We start from the raw sequence: 14,070 nt of genomic DNA on the forward strand, positions 1-14,070 counted from the left end.
GAGGGCTCTTAGCTGGAAGGAAGTGTGGGTGATTACCCAGCCTGTATCAGATCCCCCTCTCTCCTGGTAATACACTGGCTGATGAGAGCTGGGCTGCTTAAGTCTGAAGCCCTGCGACTACCTCCGGGGTCTGACCTATTGCCCACCGTGGGCTCCTCCGCCTATCCCAGACGCTAGATGCTGGCTGGCCCTGGCGATCTGGGCTGAGGTCGCCCAGGGTGAATCGTTCTCATACAGCCCGTGTGTAGATCCCGTTCGTGTCTGTTCCGTGGCGGTTCGCCTGCCCGCTCCGCGGCTCTCTGAGCAGACGTTTGACATGCAGGGGTACCCCCGCTCTGCGGGACTCGTGTGCTCCGACAAGGGCTCACGCTGCTGCTCTCCGCCCCCGCCCCCCTTCCAGGGCCGCTCAAAATCAATAAAAGAGGAGCGAGCTCGGGTACCTGCCTCTATCCGCTTCTCCAGCCTTCGCCTCCAGTTTTAGGTGGAGCTCTGGGGATGGATTATTGCCGGTTTCATGGGGCCCCAAGGCTTGTGTATCGTAACCCCTCTTTCTTATAAAAGGGGCCGCGTGATCTGCCCTCTCCACTTTGTTTCCTTTCGCTTCTAGAGAACAATAACGAAGGACCGGAGACGGGCACTACACGGCGGCAGTGAAGGGAGCAGAATCTGGCCCACAGCCTCGCACGTGGTTTAGATCCCCCCCCCCCCCATTTCTGTCAAAGTTAGTTGCTTTCAGAGAAACAGACCCTAACACGGCATTTCTTGGAAAAAAATCCGGTCGACTTTATAGTCCTCTACACACAACCAATTACTTCAAGCGCTCACGAGTGAATAAAAAGCCCTGCAAGGGTGGTGATCAGCCTAAAACTCTGGCTTCATAAACTGATGCCACTGAGGATCTAGACATAGATTCCATCGTTGTTCCGCCACAAAGGAAAACATCAGTGTAACTTCTCCCAAGACTGTACTTTTTTTTTTTTAAAGCAACTTCAGCAGTGAATAGAAATGAAGTCTATGCCATAATATTTATCACCTAGCTATATGTACAAATGCACATCTCTCAGATCTACATTCTGGGTACACGCGCACACACACACGTATCTGACTAAGAGTAGCATCGGGTGACAACCTTCAGTCATCTAGCAAGCAAGGAGGTAGTGACGGCCTGCAGCGGACCTACTATTTCACACTATCCCTACGATACTCTCCTGGTGGCTGAAATCCTGCTCAGTAGCACCGAAGACTATAGGTCCGTGTTGGTGTGTGTTTGAATAGTTTATTGTAATGGGGAGGGAATCATTTAATATTTAACGATTTTAAATGGGTAGTTCCTTGCTAGGCTTTGGTGTGTGCTTGTGTGAATTAAATAAGTGGACGTGATTAAATGGGATAAGTGATTGTCGAGAACATACAGAACGATGGCGTTCTTAGAACAACGCAAGCAGCTGTTACTGTCTTGGGTGTTTTTTCTTTGAGGATCATCGATCCGCTAGAAACCTCCACCAGAGCCTTCACAGCTCACTGGATCGATGTTATAAAACTTGGATACAGTACACTGTTTGGGATGAAGAAAATTTCCTATGCGTGGCCAGCAGCAATTTTTAAAAAGCTGGGATCAATTGATTCTTTCCCCCACTTTGTCCTTAAACTAAAATCTATGAAGTGAACAAAAAAGTAGCTAACTTCTATCGATGTTACAGAACTGTCCTGAAGTCATTCAATTATGCACACCTGGTCACTTCAAAAAACAAACCGGATTTTGTTCTAAATTTTCTGTGTTATTTCCTGGGCTGAGATGATGTTGGCCTAGGATGCAGTCCGGAGAGAAGTTTTGTGTGTTGTGAGCGGGTTGCTAGCGCAGATGCTTTGAGTAAATAATAGCTGTGTGTAACGGGATCTATGTCTTACTGATCATTGCCTGCGAGGCTCCGTTTGGTAAATTCGGTGTCCGTTGGAAACAAAAGTGATGGTATAAAATCATAAACCTCTGAGAGGCACAGAGGAAGAATCGACTTCATACGAATATATTTACTTTTATATCCCTTTCCATTTAAACTGAGGGAGTGATCGGATTAAACGGCTATTTCAACCAGTTTATCTCACCGGATTTGTACAGATGAGAATTTGTCACGTTACTCCCTTCTGTGTCAATCCACACGTAGAAAGACACTGCAAATAGCAGGGCAAGAATCTTCAGTACACTTTCCCTGAATTTAAATTAACTGCAAGGTTTAGCAAAAGGGCTCTGATCTCGCTTTCCTCAGTGTTGCATCATGAGTCAACTGACCAAACAGCCCCAACTTCACAACATCTCTGGATTTATACACAGTAAAGGCTAGTGGATTTATTTTTATGACTCAGAGCACAATAAAGCGGTGAAGATTTAACGTTATGGAAGGTAAGGGCACTGTTTCTAGCTGTACCTTTCAAGTTTTCTTCAAGCGTGGGTTAACATTAATTTTGTAAAATCATATAATTTCGGCTGAAGTCTTAAACCAGTTGAGTTATTTTTAGAGTAAAGCAACTTAATTTCACTCTTTTTTTATTTCGAAACAGCTATTTATGGTCTACTCGTTCACATCTACACCTTGCCCCTCTTTCTAGGGAACTATACAGGCTTCTCCTGAGTGTTGTGTCTCTAAGCAGCGCAATCGCTTTGTCATGTGTTTATCTACATGTAAACACGCAAATATACCTAGTGTTTGTATTAATAACACCTGATCCTATACTACCGACTCTGAGCTCCTTTACTGGATTGGCTTTTGAGGGGTGGGGGCTACATCACTTAGCATGTCGTAGAAATGCCCCCTAAACTTTCGTGGTTACAATAAATGACACTCGCCCCTCTTGCTGCCAGATGATACGTAAACAATCCAATCAGAAACGCTACACAAAAGTTATGAAAATTATATATTTTATTTATCTTAAGAACACTCCCTTTGCTCTTCAGCTGTAAATACATACTAGAATAAACTCTGTGAAATATACAAAAAATACATATCTTCCATGAAATCTTTCTTTTATAATAAATAGATGTGAACACGTGTGTGGCTGATCGCTGTAATGCTCCGTGTCTGTTTAGGTTTTCAGTTTGTTGATTTATTTTTAATCTCTTGAAAGAATGGGGGAGTGCCTCGTCCCCTAAAGGGTCGAGATAAATAATGCATGAGGTAATCCTCCCTCCTGATTTTCCCCCCCCTTTTCCTCTACATTTTTTTTCTTTTGATAGAGAGTTCAGCCTAAATTTCCACGCTTGCATTCAATCATTACAAAGCCTACAAATTATACAATGACTTCTAACCTGGGCCTGGAACAAAACAACTTTTTCCCCCTTATAAATCATAAGAGACAGATGGCAAAATAGGGGGAGGGAGCAGGAACGAGAAGGACGGGACAAAAACGCATTGTAACAAAGCTGGGAAACTGAACAAAGTGCACATCAGAGAGGAAAAGTTTGGTTTGACAGGTGAAATTCCCACAGCCTTGAGGCAGCACTGGGAAGAAAGCAGATGCCAGGCATTGCAAATCTGTGGCTAATATTGTTACCGGCCCTATAGTTCAGCTGCGCAAGTACTTTTCCGTCATACATTAACATGTCAGTGAAGAATCAAAGGTGACGAGAGCACATCACGCAGTGTCGCTTCCTTGGCAGATTCACAGGCCCCGCAGTCCCTTAGCGCGTCCGACTTGTTCGCAGCCCTTTCCCTGCGCTCGGCCTCCTCGTGTGTCTCTGCCAGAGGTTCCCCTGCGGGGCGGGGGCTGTTCCTAACCCCAGCTTGGGTCAGATCCACTGTGACCTTCCCCAGTCTCTTGCCTGGGATCTACGCCAGCTCTCCAGCCCCCGCGCGGCTTATTGCACCAGCACTACGCGAGCTGCCACCCCGCCAGCAGGGCCCGGGCTGGCTGCACCGCCGGGGCGAGATGGGCTGTTAGATAAAGTCCCTGGCCAGCGGGCGAGGCGGCGCGTAGCGGTGCTTGTCTGGGTGCCAGTAATCCATGTCTGAGGCGGAGCTGCCCGGGCTGGCGGGAGATAAAGTGCAGCTGTAGGAGGAGGAGGCGGAGGACAGGGGGCTGTTGGTGCAGCTCCAGGAGGAGGCTGGCGAGGGGCTGCTGTCAGTGCTGGCGGGCGCGCCGCCGGGGCTCAGTAGCACTGCCTCGGGGAAGAGGGCTCCCGGCAGGCCGGCGGCGCCGCAGTGATCGGCCAGGCGCAGGGTCTCGGTCAGCGCCCAGATGTAGTTGTGCGCGAAGCGCAGCGTCTCGATCTTGGTGAGCTTGGCGTCCTCGGGGAAGGTGGGCAGCACCTCGCGCAGCGCGTCCAGCGCCGCGTTCAGGTTGTGCATGCGGTTCCGCTCCCGGTTGTTGGCCTTCAGCCGCCGGCTCTTCTTGATCCTCTGCACCGTTTCGGCTGTCTTGGTCCCCCGGGAGCCGGCCCGGGCCCGGCCGGAGCGCCGCTTGCACTCGTGCCGCCTCAGGCTCAGCTGCAGCCGCGCCTGCTGCTCCTCCGCCGGGCGGGCCGGCGAGGGCGCCTGGAGTTCATCGTCCTCCTCTTCCTCCGCGCTGGAGGAGAGCGGGGTGAGCGAGGCGGAGCAGGGCGAGGCCGGGCCCAGCAGCAGCAGCTCTCCCTCCGCCTTCAGCTCCAGGCTCTCCGGCTTCACGAACATCCTGCAACGAGAGCGGGAGAAGCCCCATCATCACGCCATGTCCCCGCATCTCCCCGGCCTCACAGGGCTGCAGCCCGCCCGCCCCAGGACTGGGGCGCCCCCCTGCTCCCTGCCCACCCTTGGCCGTGTAGCTGTCATGCGCCTATTGACACACGCGGCGATCTGCCCCCCCGCGCACACGTTGTCCCCGCGGTCTCTACGGCACTTCTCCTCCTCGCCAGCTCTAGCTCTAGCCCGGCAAGTCAACTCCGCGCAGCCAGCGCTGCCATAGGAACGCAGGGATGCATTCCCACCCCCGGCCGCTCTCTGCTGAGAACCTGACATCTCTCCCCTTTAAAACAGCTGGAGCGGGGCAGGCCGAACGCAGGGAGAGGGAAGCGGCCGGACTTAGCACAAGATATTTTGCTCTCAGCAACTGAGGGTTTTTTTGCGCAAAGTTTGAAGTAGAGACTCAGTGACTTACTTGGCTCCCCTTTACAATGTTTTGTCTCTTTGCGGAGTGCTCTCTCCCTGCACTGGCCCTCACCGCAATCTTCAGGGACAGATTTGCGTGTGTCCCCCCCCTCCCTTCTCCTGGAGAGGGTCCCACTGTTATAGGGGGTGGGGGTCCAGCTGCCTTTGCCAAAGAGGAGTTGAAGAAGGGCCGGTTGCCTGCTGCCTCTGCCTGTGTTTTGTTGGTGGGGTGTGTGAGAGCGAGTCCTGGTGGGGCCAGCTGCTGGCACGCGCCCCGGCACTCCAGTTAAAGTGAAGCTGCTTGAGGTTCAGTGGCTGTGTGTCTGGCACACGACTCTCCTTAAAACCCCTTATATATCCCCCAGAAAACAATCAAATCTACCCCCGGGGCCCCTTGAGCTTTCCCCTCCCCCTCCCAGGGTTTATTCTTTCTTTTCATTTCATTTATCATCACTCATCTCATTCTTTTTTTCTCTCTCTCTTTTAAAGCCCCCTGCACCCCTTGCCTCCCTCCCCTGTCTTTCTTTTATCTGATCCCCATAAAGTGTGTGGTGCAGCCCCGGCTGCTCTGCGGTGTGATTGGTGCCTCGCGCTCGGTTGGAGCGTGCCGCTAATTTATTAATGAATGGGGGTCGCGAGGCGCAGCTGGCCAATCAGGGAGTCCCGCTAGCCACGCGCGCTGGAGCCTGCTCCTTTTCAGCAGCTCATTAGGCTGGAGGGCAGCGAAGGGGAGGGGGACTATAATATCCAAAACTCAACCCCCCTCCAGTCCCCTCTCCTCGCGGACTCGAATGCACAGAGAGACGGACGTACAGGCCGGGACACACAGACGCACCGATAGAAAAGATGAAGCTTGAGCTGATGTATCAGATTCCACTGAGAACAAGGGCAGCTCAGTGGTTGATACTCAATGAAATTCTGTGCCGCACAGTTTACACCCTACATTGACAACTGAAAGATACAATGATGGGAAGCACGTGTGTCCGTATAGGTCTATCCAAATAATATTGTGGGCGTGGTGTAGTACGATCTTGAGCTGGGGGGGTTGTTCTGGAGGGGTGTGGGGGGGGGGGGATGCGGAGTAGAACGACTTCTAGTGTGTGGTACTGGATGGTGGTGTGGAGGAGGAGGTTTTTAGCTGTGCATGGTGGAGGGCATGAAGTAGGGTTATGTGTGAGTGTCTGGGGAGAGACTCCGCGTGCAAAGATGTGAAGAAGGAAGGTGTCTGTATTGCTGGATAGGGGGTTACAAGCCTGGAGCAAGATTATCTACGCCTTTCTGGGGAGGGGCGTGTGTGTAAGGGTAGCAGGTGTGGAGCAGGGCAATGGCTGTGTCAGAATAGAGGTGTGTGTGTGTGTGTGTGTGTGTGGCGTGGAAGCCCACGTGCTGTTATCTGGTACATGGGGGGGGGGGAGAACTCTTGTCTCCAAGGCATAACTACAAGCTCTTCAGTGAATGAGTTGCATTCCCGCTCCTCGTCGTGTGTGCTTGCCCAGTTTAGCTTGCTCAGTGTGTTTCGCACGAGGTGTAGACCTGCCCTGAGGAAAGGAGCTGTCCAGAGTCCCCTCAGCTAGCCAGTGCTCCTCGTTTGCCTTCTTCCAATAGTTTCCTTCTGGCTTGCTTGCCTAAACAAATCCCTCCCTTCTGTTTCCCTACGCCTCGGAGGGCATTCGAATCCTGTAGCCAAAAGACACCGGTGAGAGGATGCGCGTGTGGTTGTTGGAAGAGGGAGGATTAAAGAGACTGTGGCTACGGATTCAAGGGGGTTAGGGGTACACTGTGGGATCATTAGATAGCGATCCTTCAACAGCAGAATTGCCAGGAGGACTGGGTGATTTGTAGGGGAGGATTCGCATCTGCAAATGTCCTGAAATGAAGTGATTATGACACACCATAGCTCTGACGATAAATAGCATTGCAAGTGAGTTACCCAGGCTAGGAGAGGGGGAACTTTGAAAAGAACATAGAAAATCCATTGCCAGAATAGCTACCATTTTAATTTTTTCAGGAAAGGACGTCTAAAGAGTTCTTGCCGTACAAAGGAGGAGAACAGTGCAGCTAATGTGGTCTGTTGAAATCGTTGGAAGGCCCATGTGCGGATAAGATCTGTACCTCCTGTTCTGGAGGGATCTGAGCAAATGAAACCTTTCTTGGCAACTCATGACACATACGGGAAATAATAAAGCCATGACAACAGGCTTGCACGAGATTCGTCATTTTTTTTTTGCAGCCTTTTTTTTTTAAATTTCTGTGCTAACGTATTTTCTCTGCTCTGTGTCCATTCGTGAAGTTTAAGGTTCTAAAATCCATAATAACAAAAATAAAACAAAAGGCGAGTTATGATTAGCATTGTTTGCGAACTCGGAACAACTTTAGAATTAATATGAAAAAAAGAAAGGAAAGGCTTTTAAACATTGTCTTAAACACACTACATTTAGAAATTAATGCCAGTTTATGACGGGGCAGAGAGAGGACAGATTAAGAAGGAAGCTGCCTCATGTACATTTATGCTGTATTTTGTGTTTGAAGAACCAACCAAGAGAAAAGGGAAAAGCAAGGGGGGAAATTATTGGGGGAACAAAAAGTGCATTGGAGATACATAGTTTTTATTACAACATACTGTAGTAAGATGTTAAAATACATATCTGAAGAAAATCTTAAATCTGCCTTTTTTGCCAGAGTTTCAACATGCTGAAAGAAATAAACGAATAAAGCAATACAACTGATTGAAAACAAGAGGGTTTTCTGCAGCTTTAGAGAGATGTTTCATATACACTCCTCTTCATACCTGACAGATCAGATGATATATCTACTCTTGCCTTGTATTTCCCTCGCCCTTGTAAAAGCAGGGAAATTCAGAGGAATGAACGGAAATGCATTTTTTGGCGATGTGTTTATTTTCTAATTTATAATGTGCCATTCGTTCTATCGAGTCACAGGTTCACCAATTTCAAATCAACAATGTGAAATATAACACACTGACACAATATCCGCTCAAAAGGACTTAAACAAAACAAATCAAACAAACAAACAAAAAACCCTGGTCAGTCCACGACCAAAACTCAACCCCCACCCTTTCTCCAGACCACCCTCTTAGGCAAAAGTCTTGAGTGAACACATAGGCCTTGCAACATGCCCTGGAGGTCAACAAATTCGGTCTTTGTCGGTCCAACACGGAAAATGAATTTGTGCTAAAGACATATACAATCAAATGAAGCCCACAGCATACTTTAGTGTGCAAAATCAATTTCTATGAATATTGTTGTAAACATGATTATTGCAACTTGGGAGGGAGGAAAACCCCCACATCTAATAATACGCATAGAGAAACCTAAAAACTAGATGTTGATACCATTACACATACCACACACAGAGATACTGTACTTACTTAAATCTCAATGCAGCTCATTTAACTTCATATTCAACAGATATATTTCCAGATTCTACGTGATTTGGTCTTTCATAATGAGTGTGCCCGAATTTCTTTGTGAAAAATACTTTTTATCATTGTTATTTTAGCTTTCATGTTTTAGTGCTGAAACCAAATCTGAGAGTTAATATCACCTTCTAAATGTTTTATATTTAAATTCAATTGAATGTAATACACATACATACAGTTTCAGGTACCGGTGAAAGACTTCCTATACAGTCCTTGTACATGCTCCCTTAAGTTGAGTAAAATATTGACTGGTTTATTGAAAATCAAAAGTGTTACTAAATTTAGTGGACTGAATGGAAAGCGTCTGCGAATCTGGCAAGTGATTTAAATGAATATTTTTAATATTGTTCATCAGAAGTATGGAAAATCTACATGCTTTCTTAACCATATGCAAGAGTAAAACCAAGAGAAACTCCATGCAACAGCCCTTAGTTTCCTCTCTACCTTATGAAAAATCTTCAATGCAGACTAGAGTCACCTACTCTCTGTTGTTCCACATTTCTGGATTCCCTCCCCCCTCCCTATTTACCGAGATTTATTTAAATTTGTCACTGGTGTAAAAAGTGATAGACTGGACATGGACAGTATTGGGGCTTTGTTAGAACAATTACAAATCAAAAGGCCCTTTAAAATGTCCAAACCCAATTTTTCTCCATGGTGTCTAGTTGACAGAAACAAATATTTATGGGAGATGCTACAGGGAAAGAAAAGTTTGGAGGAAAGAAACTTCATAGAAAAACAATTTCAGTTGCGTGATTTAAACATAAAACATTGCAATAAGATACTGGGGACATAAAATGTTGCAATAAGAGTGACTGGAAAGTGCATGACCGTATGTTTTTCAAACTAGTTGCTTTTAACCAAGCCTCCTACTTGATCAGCAACTTAGCCAGGTCGTGATGGCAAAAAGCTATTTCAGTTCGGCCTCGATTTTGAGCCAAACGTGACCAAAGACCAATGTGCTAAGCTAGGCTTTCTAGCACTCTTTTAACGTAGCTAAATTCAAGAGGCACTTGTGTGGTCTAAAAATTGGCCGAATGAAACGAAGCTGAACTGTTATGCAAAGAGCGCTGAATAGCACCAGGGGGGTGGAAAAGAAGTATCGCCTACTGTCCACTGCATGAACTGTCCCCAAAGGGTCAAACTGTTCAGCTTCAGCCCCTTTGCCAGGCTCAAGCCTCCTTTGCAGGAACAAAAGCCCAAAGCAGGCAGTGATCAAGAAACAGGAGCACAATGATTTAAGCTCATCACACAGCCCAGAAATAAAGGGCACTGAGCTGGCGTGTGAGTGAGTGAGAGAGATCTTTAGAAAGGCTTTGTTCCTTATAAGAAGCTTGAACTCTGAGGCGACCCAAAAGTCCTAAAAGTTTAGGGTAGGTGTTGCTGAGGGACCTTTGGCTCCAGCCCATCCACGCTTCGACCTCACAAGTTGCGAGCCAGCATGAACGGCTCGCTGCTGCGCCAGGTGACCGGGGCCCTGAGCTGGGGACAGGGCATGTGTGCTCACGGGAGGGAGAACAAGGGTGTGTTTGGATGTTGCGGTACTGTGGCTAAAACCTAGGGCGCTCTCTGCACGTGCTGCGGCTTGCAGGAAGGGGCTGGCCAGGGTGAGGGGCCGCCAGCCCATGGCACTTAGCTGCGGTTCTCGGCCCCTCTCCTGGGGGGTAGTGGTTGGGGGCGAGGGCAGACACTCAGTTCCTGTTGGCATTGAGGGTGTTGAGAGCGTCAGCCCGGGGCACCCCCCACCCTTCAGTGTGTTACAGTGCCCCTCCACCCAATCCCAAAGACTCGCTTTCCTCCTCCTTTCGTGTCTGTGGAAATGAAGCAGCGGGCCAGATTAATGCATTGGTTGGGTTTCACCCTGAGCCCTCCTTGTCCCTGTGGCTTCAAGGCGTCTTTTCCTTCTAGCACAGAGCCCCCCGGTGGGACCGTGCCCCCGTTTTAGGCCGATTGTTCCCTTCCAGATTTGCATGGCAGGTGCAGGCCTGCGGAGTGATTTTTAGCCCCATGCCCCCCTCTCCGTCTCCCCCAAAGGGTGTCTGTGTGCTGTGAAAAAGGCCGCCGGTCCCCTCCTTTCCCATGAAGAAGAGAAGACGCCAGAGCCCGCGTGAACATGCTTCAGTTTTCTTATTATTTTCTATAGATCTGGGCAAAAGAACAGCCGATTGTGTGAAAAACCCGGTGCCTGCAAAAGGGACATTGGCCATCCAGGCGAAGGTGCGAGAGCGAGCGAGCACTAATCGCTGAACCAGGAGACAAATACGATTACCAGCTTCGAGCCTTGAGTCAGAAAGTCTCATAGACTTTAAGATGTTAATCCCCAACATAATCCTTCCTTTGGCGTGTAGGAATAGTGCAGCCACAAGAGTTGTTTTGTTATTTATATTGGCGTTTAATAAAACTCAGCCAGTGGTGAATGGGCTGCCCACTCTCCAATGGTAATTAATTCCCTATTTCAGTGACCCAATTGTGCTGGGATAGAGCAGTGGGACAGTCCCACTGCCCCAGCCCGCCTTTGTGCAGCTACACAGCTCTCGTGCTTCAACAGCTATGGAAACTCATTCTTTTGATGTCATTCAAGGAGTTTTCCTTGGGCATCTTCTAAACTTCAAGGACCCTTTTCTTTCTCAAACGCATGAAAAGCAGGGCTAGCTTGACCACCTCTGTAGAATGTAATGATTTGGTGAAAGGGCCTTTTGGGGGGTTGTGTAAGGAGAGAGAGAAAGAAAATTTGGCAGGGGGCTATCCAAACGTGAGCGCACCAACCTCATTCAGCTCCTAATATATACAGATCTTAAAAGCCATCCTTCCTTATTACATATACTTCTGGGCGTCTCTTGCCCAAGCCATTTTTTTTCAAAAAGGATCTGCTGAGAAACGTGTATTATTTTACACTCTTGCCACACATTCAAATAGGAGCATGTTGGCATTGTGCACTCGCAGCCCTGAAGAAAAAAAAATCTAAGACGGTATTTTCGGCCATTAAAAGGGAAAGCTAAGCTGGGTGGAATCGGTTCGGTTAGTGTTCTAGCCAAGGATGCGCTATTTGCTTTTATATGTTGGGCCCTGGGAGAGTCGAGGAGAAAGTAATAGCAATTAGGTGGCTGGAGAAGGAAGGTGTGAAATAAACACGTGAAGAACATGCAGTGGCGCTGCAAAGCAGTCCCAGCGCGAGCAGCTCCTTCTATGTCTTTATACACACTTAAAAAAACACCCACCTTCGCAAGTCACAGAAACAATTCTGAATTCAACTAAGAAAATACAGAGTGAACCATATGGCCAGGGTGGCTCGAGTTGGCTGCATTTTCCCCCAGACAAAGAAGGGATTGAGAGTTGAAGGAAAGGAGAAAAAAACCAACTTTCCGGCTGATGAAGCTGTTGTCTGGAGGCAATGATCCCAAATCTCAAGGCTTTATTCCAGGCTCCGACTGAGACGTGATATGTCATATGATTAGCATCTTTCATATTTACAAGAGTAGTATAGGCTGCCAGTCTTTAGAGAAAGGCGAGAGAAAGAAGGGGCATATGCTGAAATGGATTTAGCATTTGAAAGAGTGAAAAGAGATCGGATAAATACACTTAAACGAGGATTTAGTTTTACTCCTGGTGAGTTCTAATGGATTGTTGATTGAGATTTTAGGGAGCTGTAACAGAGGTGTCAGCAGTAATTTAAAGGAGCTATTCAGTCATCTACTGTTTCTTCTTCTTCCACACTTCACTTATTAATGTCTTCAATCACTACTTGGGCTACAAACACGTATCAAATATGATAGCGAGAAGTGCTCGCTCTCTCTAAAATTTAAGAAAATGGATAGCTGCAAAGTTTAGGCTGTGTAATGCACTTCTGTTTCTTCACACACAAAGAACAGCACTTCAGCTTCTGCTGGCAGCAGACTTGCATCAGATTTAAGTCATTAGCTGTACTGATGTCGTGTGATTATTCAAATGTTCTTTCTTCACTACCTTTCTTTATTAAACCTTTGATAGTTCAAAAGGATAGTTATCCAGATTGGTCTAGCGGAAAGAAAGAGTGCACTGGCACCACCTCGTGGACAATCTTTATTTTATCACAAGATCATATTTAGGCTCTGGAAGAACTTACAAGTACAATGAACAACACATGCGTATTATATAAAATCACATTGCAAAACCAAGCTTTCTACATGATATACAAGAAATACTGGTTACTGGTTTCAAGTTGTTTCAGAAACTAGGATGAATGGCTTGAATATCTTAACTAAGCAAAATTTCCAAACAACTAACACTTTCAATACAAAACATTCTTAGACCTGGGGCCTAGACATATTCTCTGATAAAATATATTTTCAATAAGCTACAAGAGGCTTCTCTGGTTGTTTTTTGGTCATTTTATAAGGGTTGTTCTGGTTAGTTTCCAGACTTCTTGTCTCATGTACAGGTTTCCTGTTTTACATTCAGCTCTGTCATGGAATAGCATGCTATGAAGTTGTATTCATATCATTCAGGTGGTCAGCAGCCCTGAAAAGAAAGAATAAGTATTTGTGGGTGGCTAAAGACACATTCTTCTTTTTAAATTCTCAAAGATTTTATTTTTAAGGGGAGTCACGGAGTGTTTCATTTACTCATGAAGGAAAAAAATAAAAAAAAAGCTTCAGTGTCTTATATCAATGGATTTGCAAGTAAGCCAAGTAAGAATTCTTCTAAGACAGGCCATGCTAAAAGATGATGTAATTCTAAAGATCAATTAAATACTTTTCAAAGGTTATTTTTAATAAGTAAAGGGGAAAAAAGCATTTTTCTCTTTATAAAAACTTAGCCAAAATGTAGGATTGGCTGAAAGAACCCATATTCTCAGAGAGTGAAAACACTTTCATTTTTATTATTGTGTAAAATGTTTATCCACACACCAAAACCACATTAAGTTACATTCTTGTATCCTCAGTCACAATGATTAACACTTCACTCCACAAGTGGTCCCACTGGAAACAAAGGTGCAATTTAATGTGAGTAAGGATATCATAATCTGGCCCATAAAGAAGTTGAGATAATCAGATTGTGAAACAACCACTTATTAAATCATAGCAAAAATCCCTTTGAAGTCACTGGAAGCAAGAGTTGGCCCAAAGTAAAGAAGCACTCCATCCTATGTTATTATTCATGATGGGCTGCCAGCACATGTAATAGATTCAGGTGGTGGCTATGGTTTGTTCCCTGGTATTTAGAGCCTGGAATGATGGCAGTAATATCTTAAATTTTCCAGCATGGCTACAGGAAAAATGCTTTTATCACACCAACTCCTGATAGTCAAGGACACATATGGATGCACATAACTATAGGTAATTAAAATAAGGGCAATAGGAGAGGAGAAGACACTGCATTAATGTATGGTCTGCGAATATACCATCTTAACTTTTAACTTAAAAGATTCTGTTTTCAGTAAGTATTTAACATCTCAACTACAGAATCGGGTAAGGCTGGAAAGGACTTCTTGGATCTATAGAACCTATTTTGTACTATACCCATCACTATGTTATTTGA

The 14,070-nt window shown here is 46.3% G+C and overlaps 1 protein-coding gene across 1 annotated transcript; it reads right to left on the minus strand.

The window, feature by feature from the left end:
* Positions 1–2,939: 2,939 nt before the first annotated feature.
* Positions 2,940–4,661, minus strand: NEUROG2 (neurogenin 2). The gene has a single exon (XM_034772143.1). It carries the CDS (start codon positions 4,659–4,661, stop codon positions 3,930–3,932), a length of 732 nt encoding a protein of 243 aa, XP_034628034.1. The 3' UTR covers positions 2,940–3,929.
* Positions 4,662–14,070: the final 9,409 nt, after the last annotated feature.

This window comes from Trachemys scripta, chromosome 5, assembly GCF_013100865.1.
Source record: "Trachemys scripta elegans isolate TJP31775 chromosome 5, CAS_Tse_1.0, whole genome shotgun sequence".
NCBI classification, from domain to species: Eukaryota; Metazoa; Chordata; order Testudines; family Emydidae; genus Trachemys; species Trachemys scripta.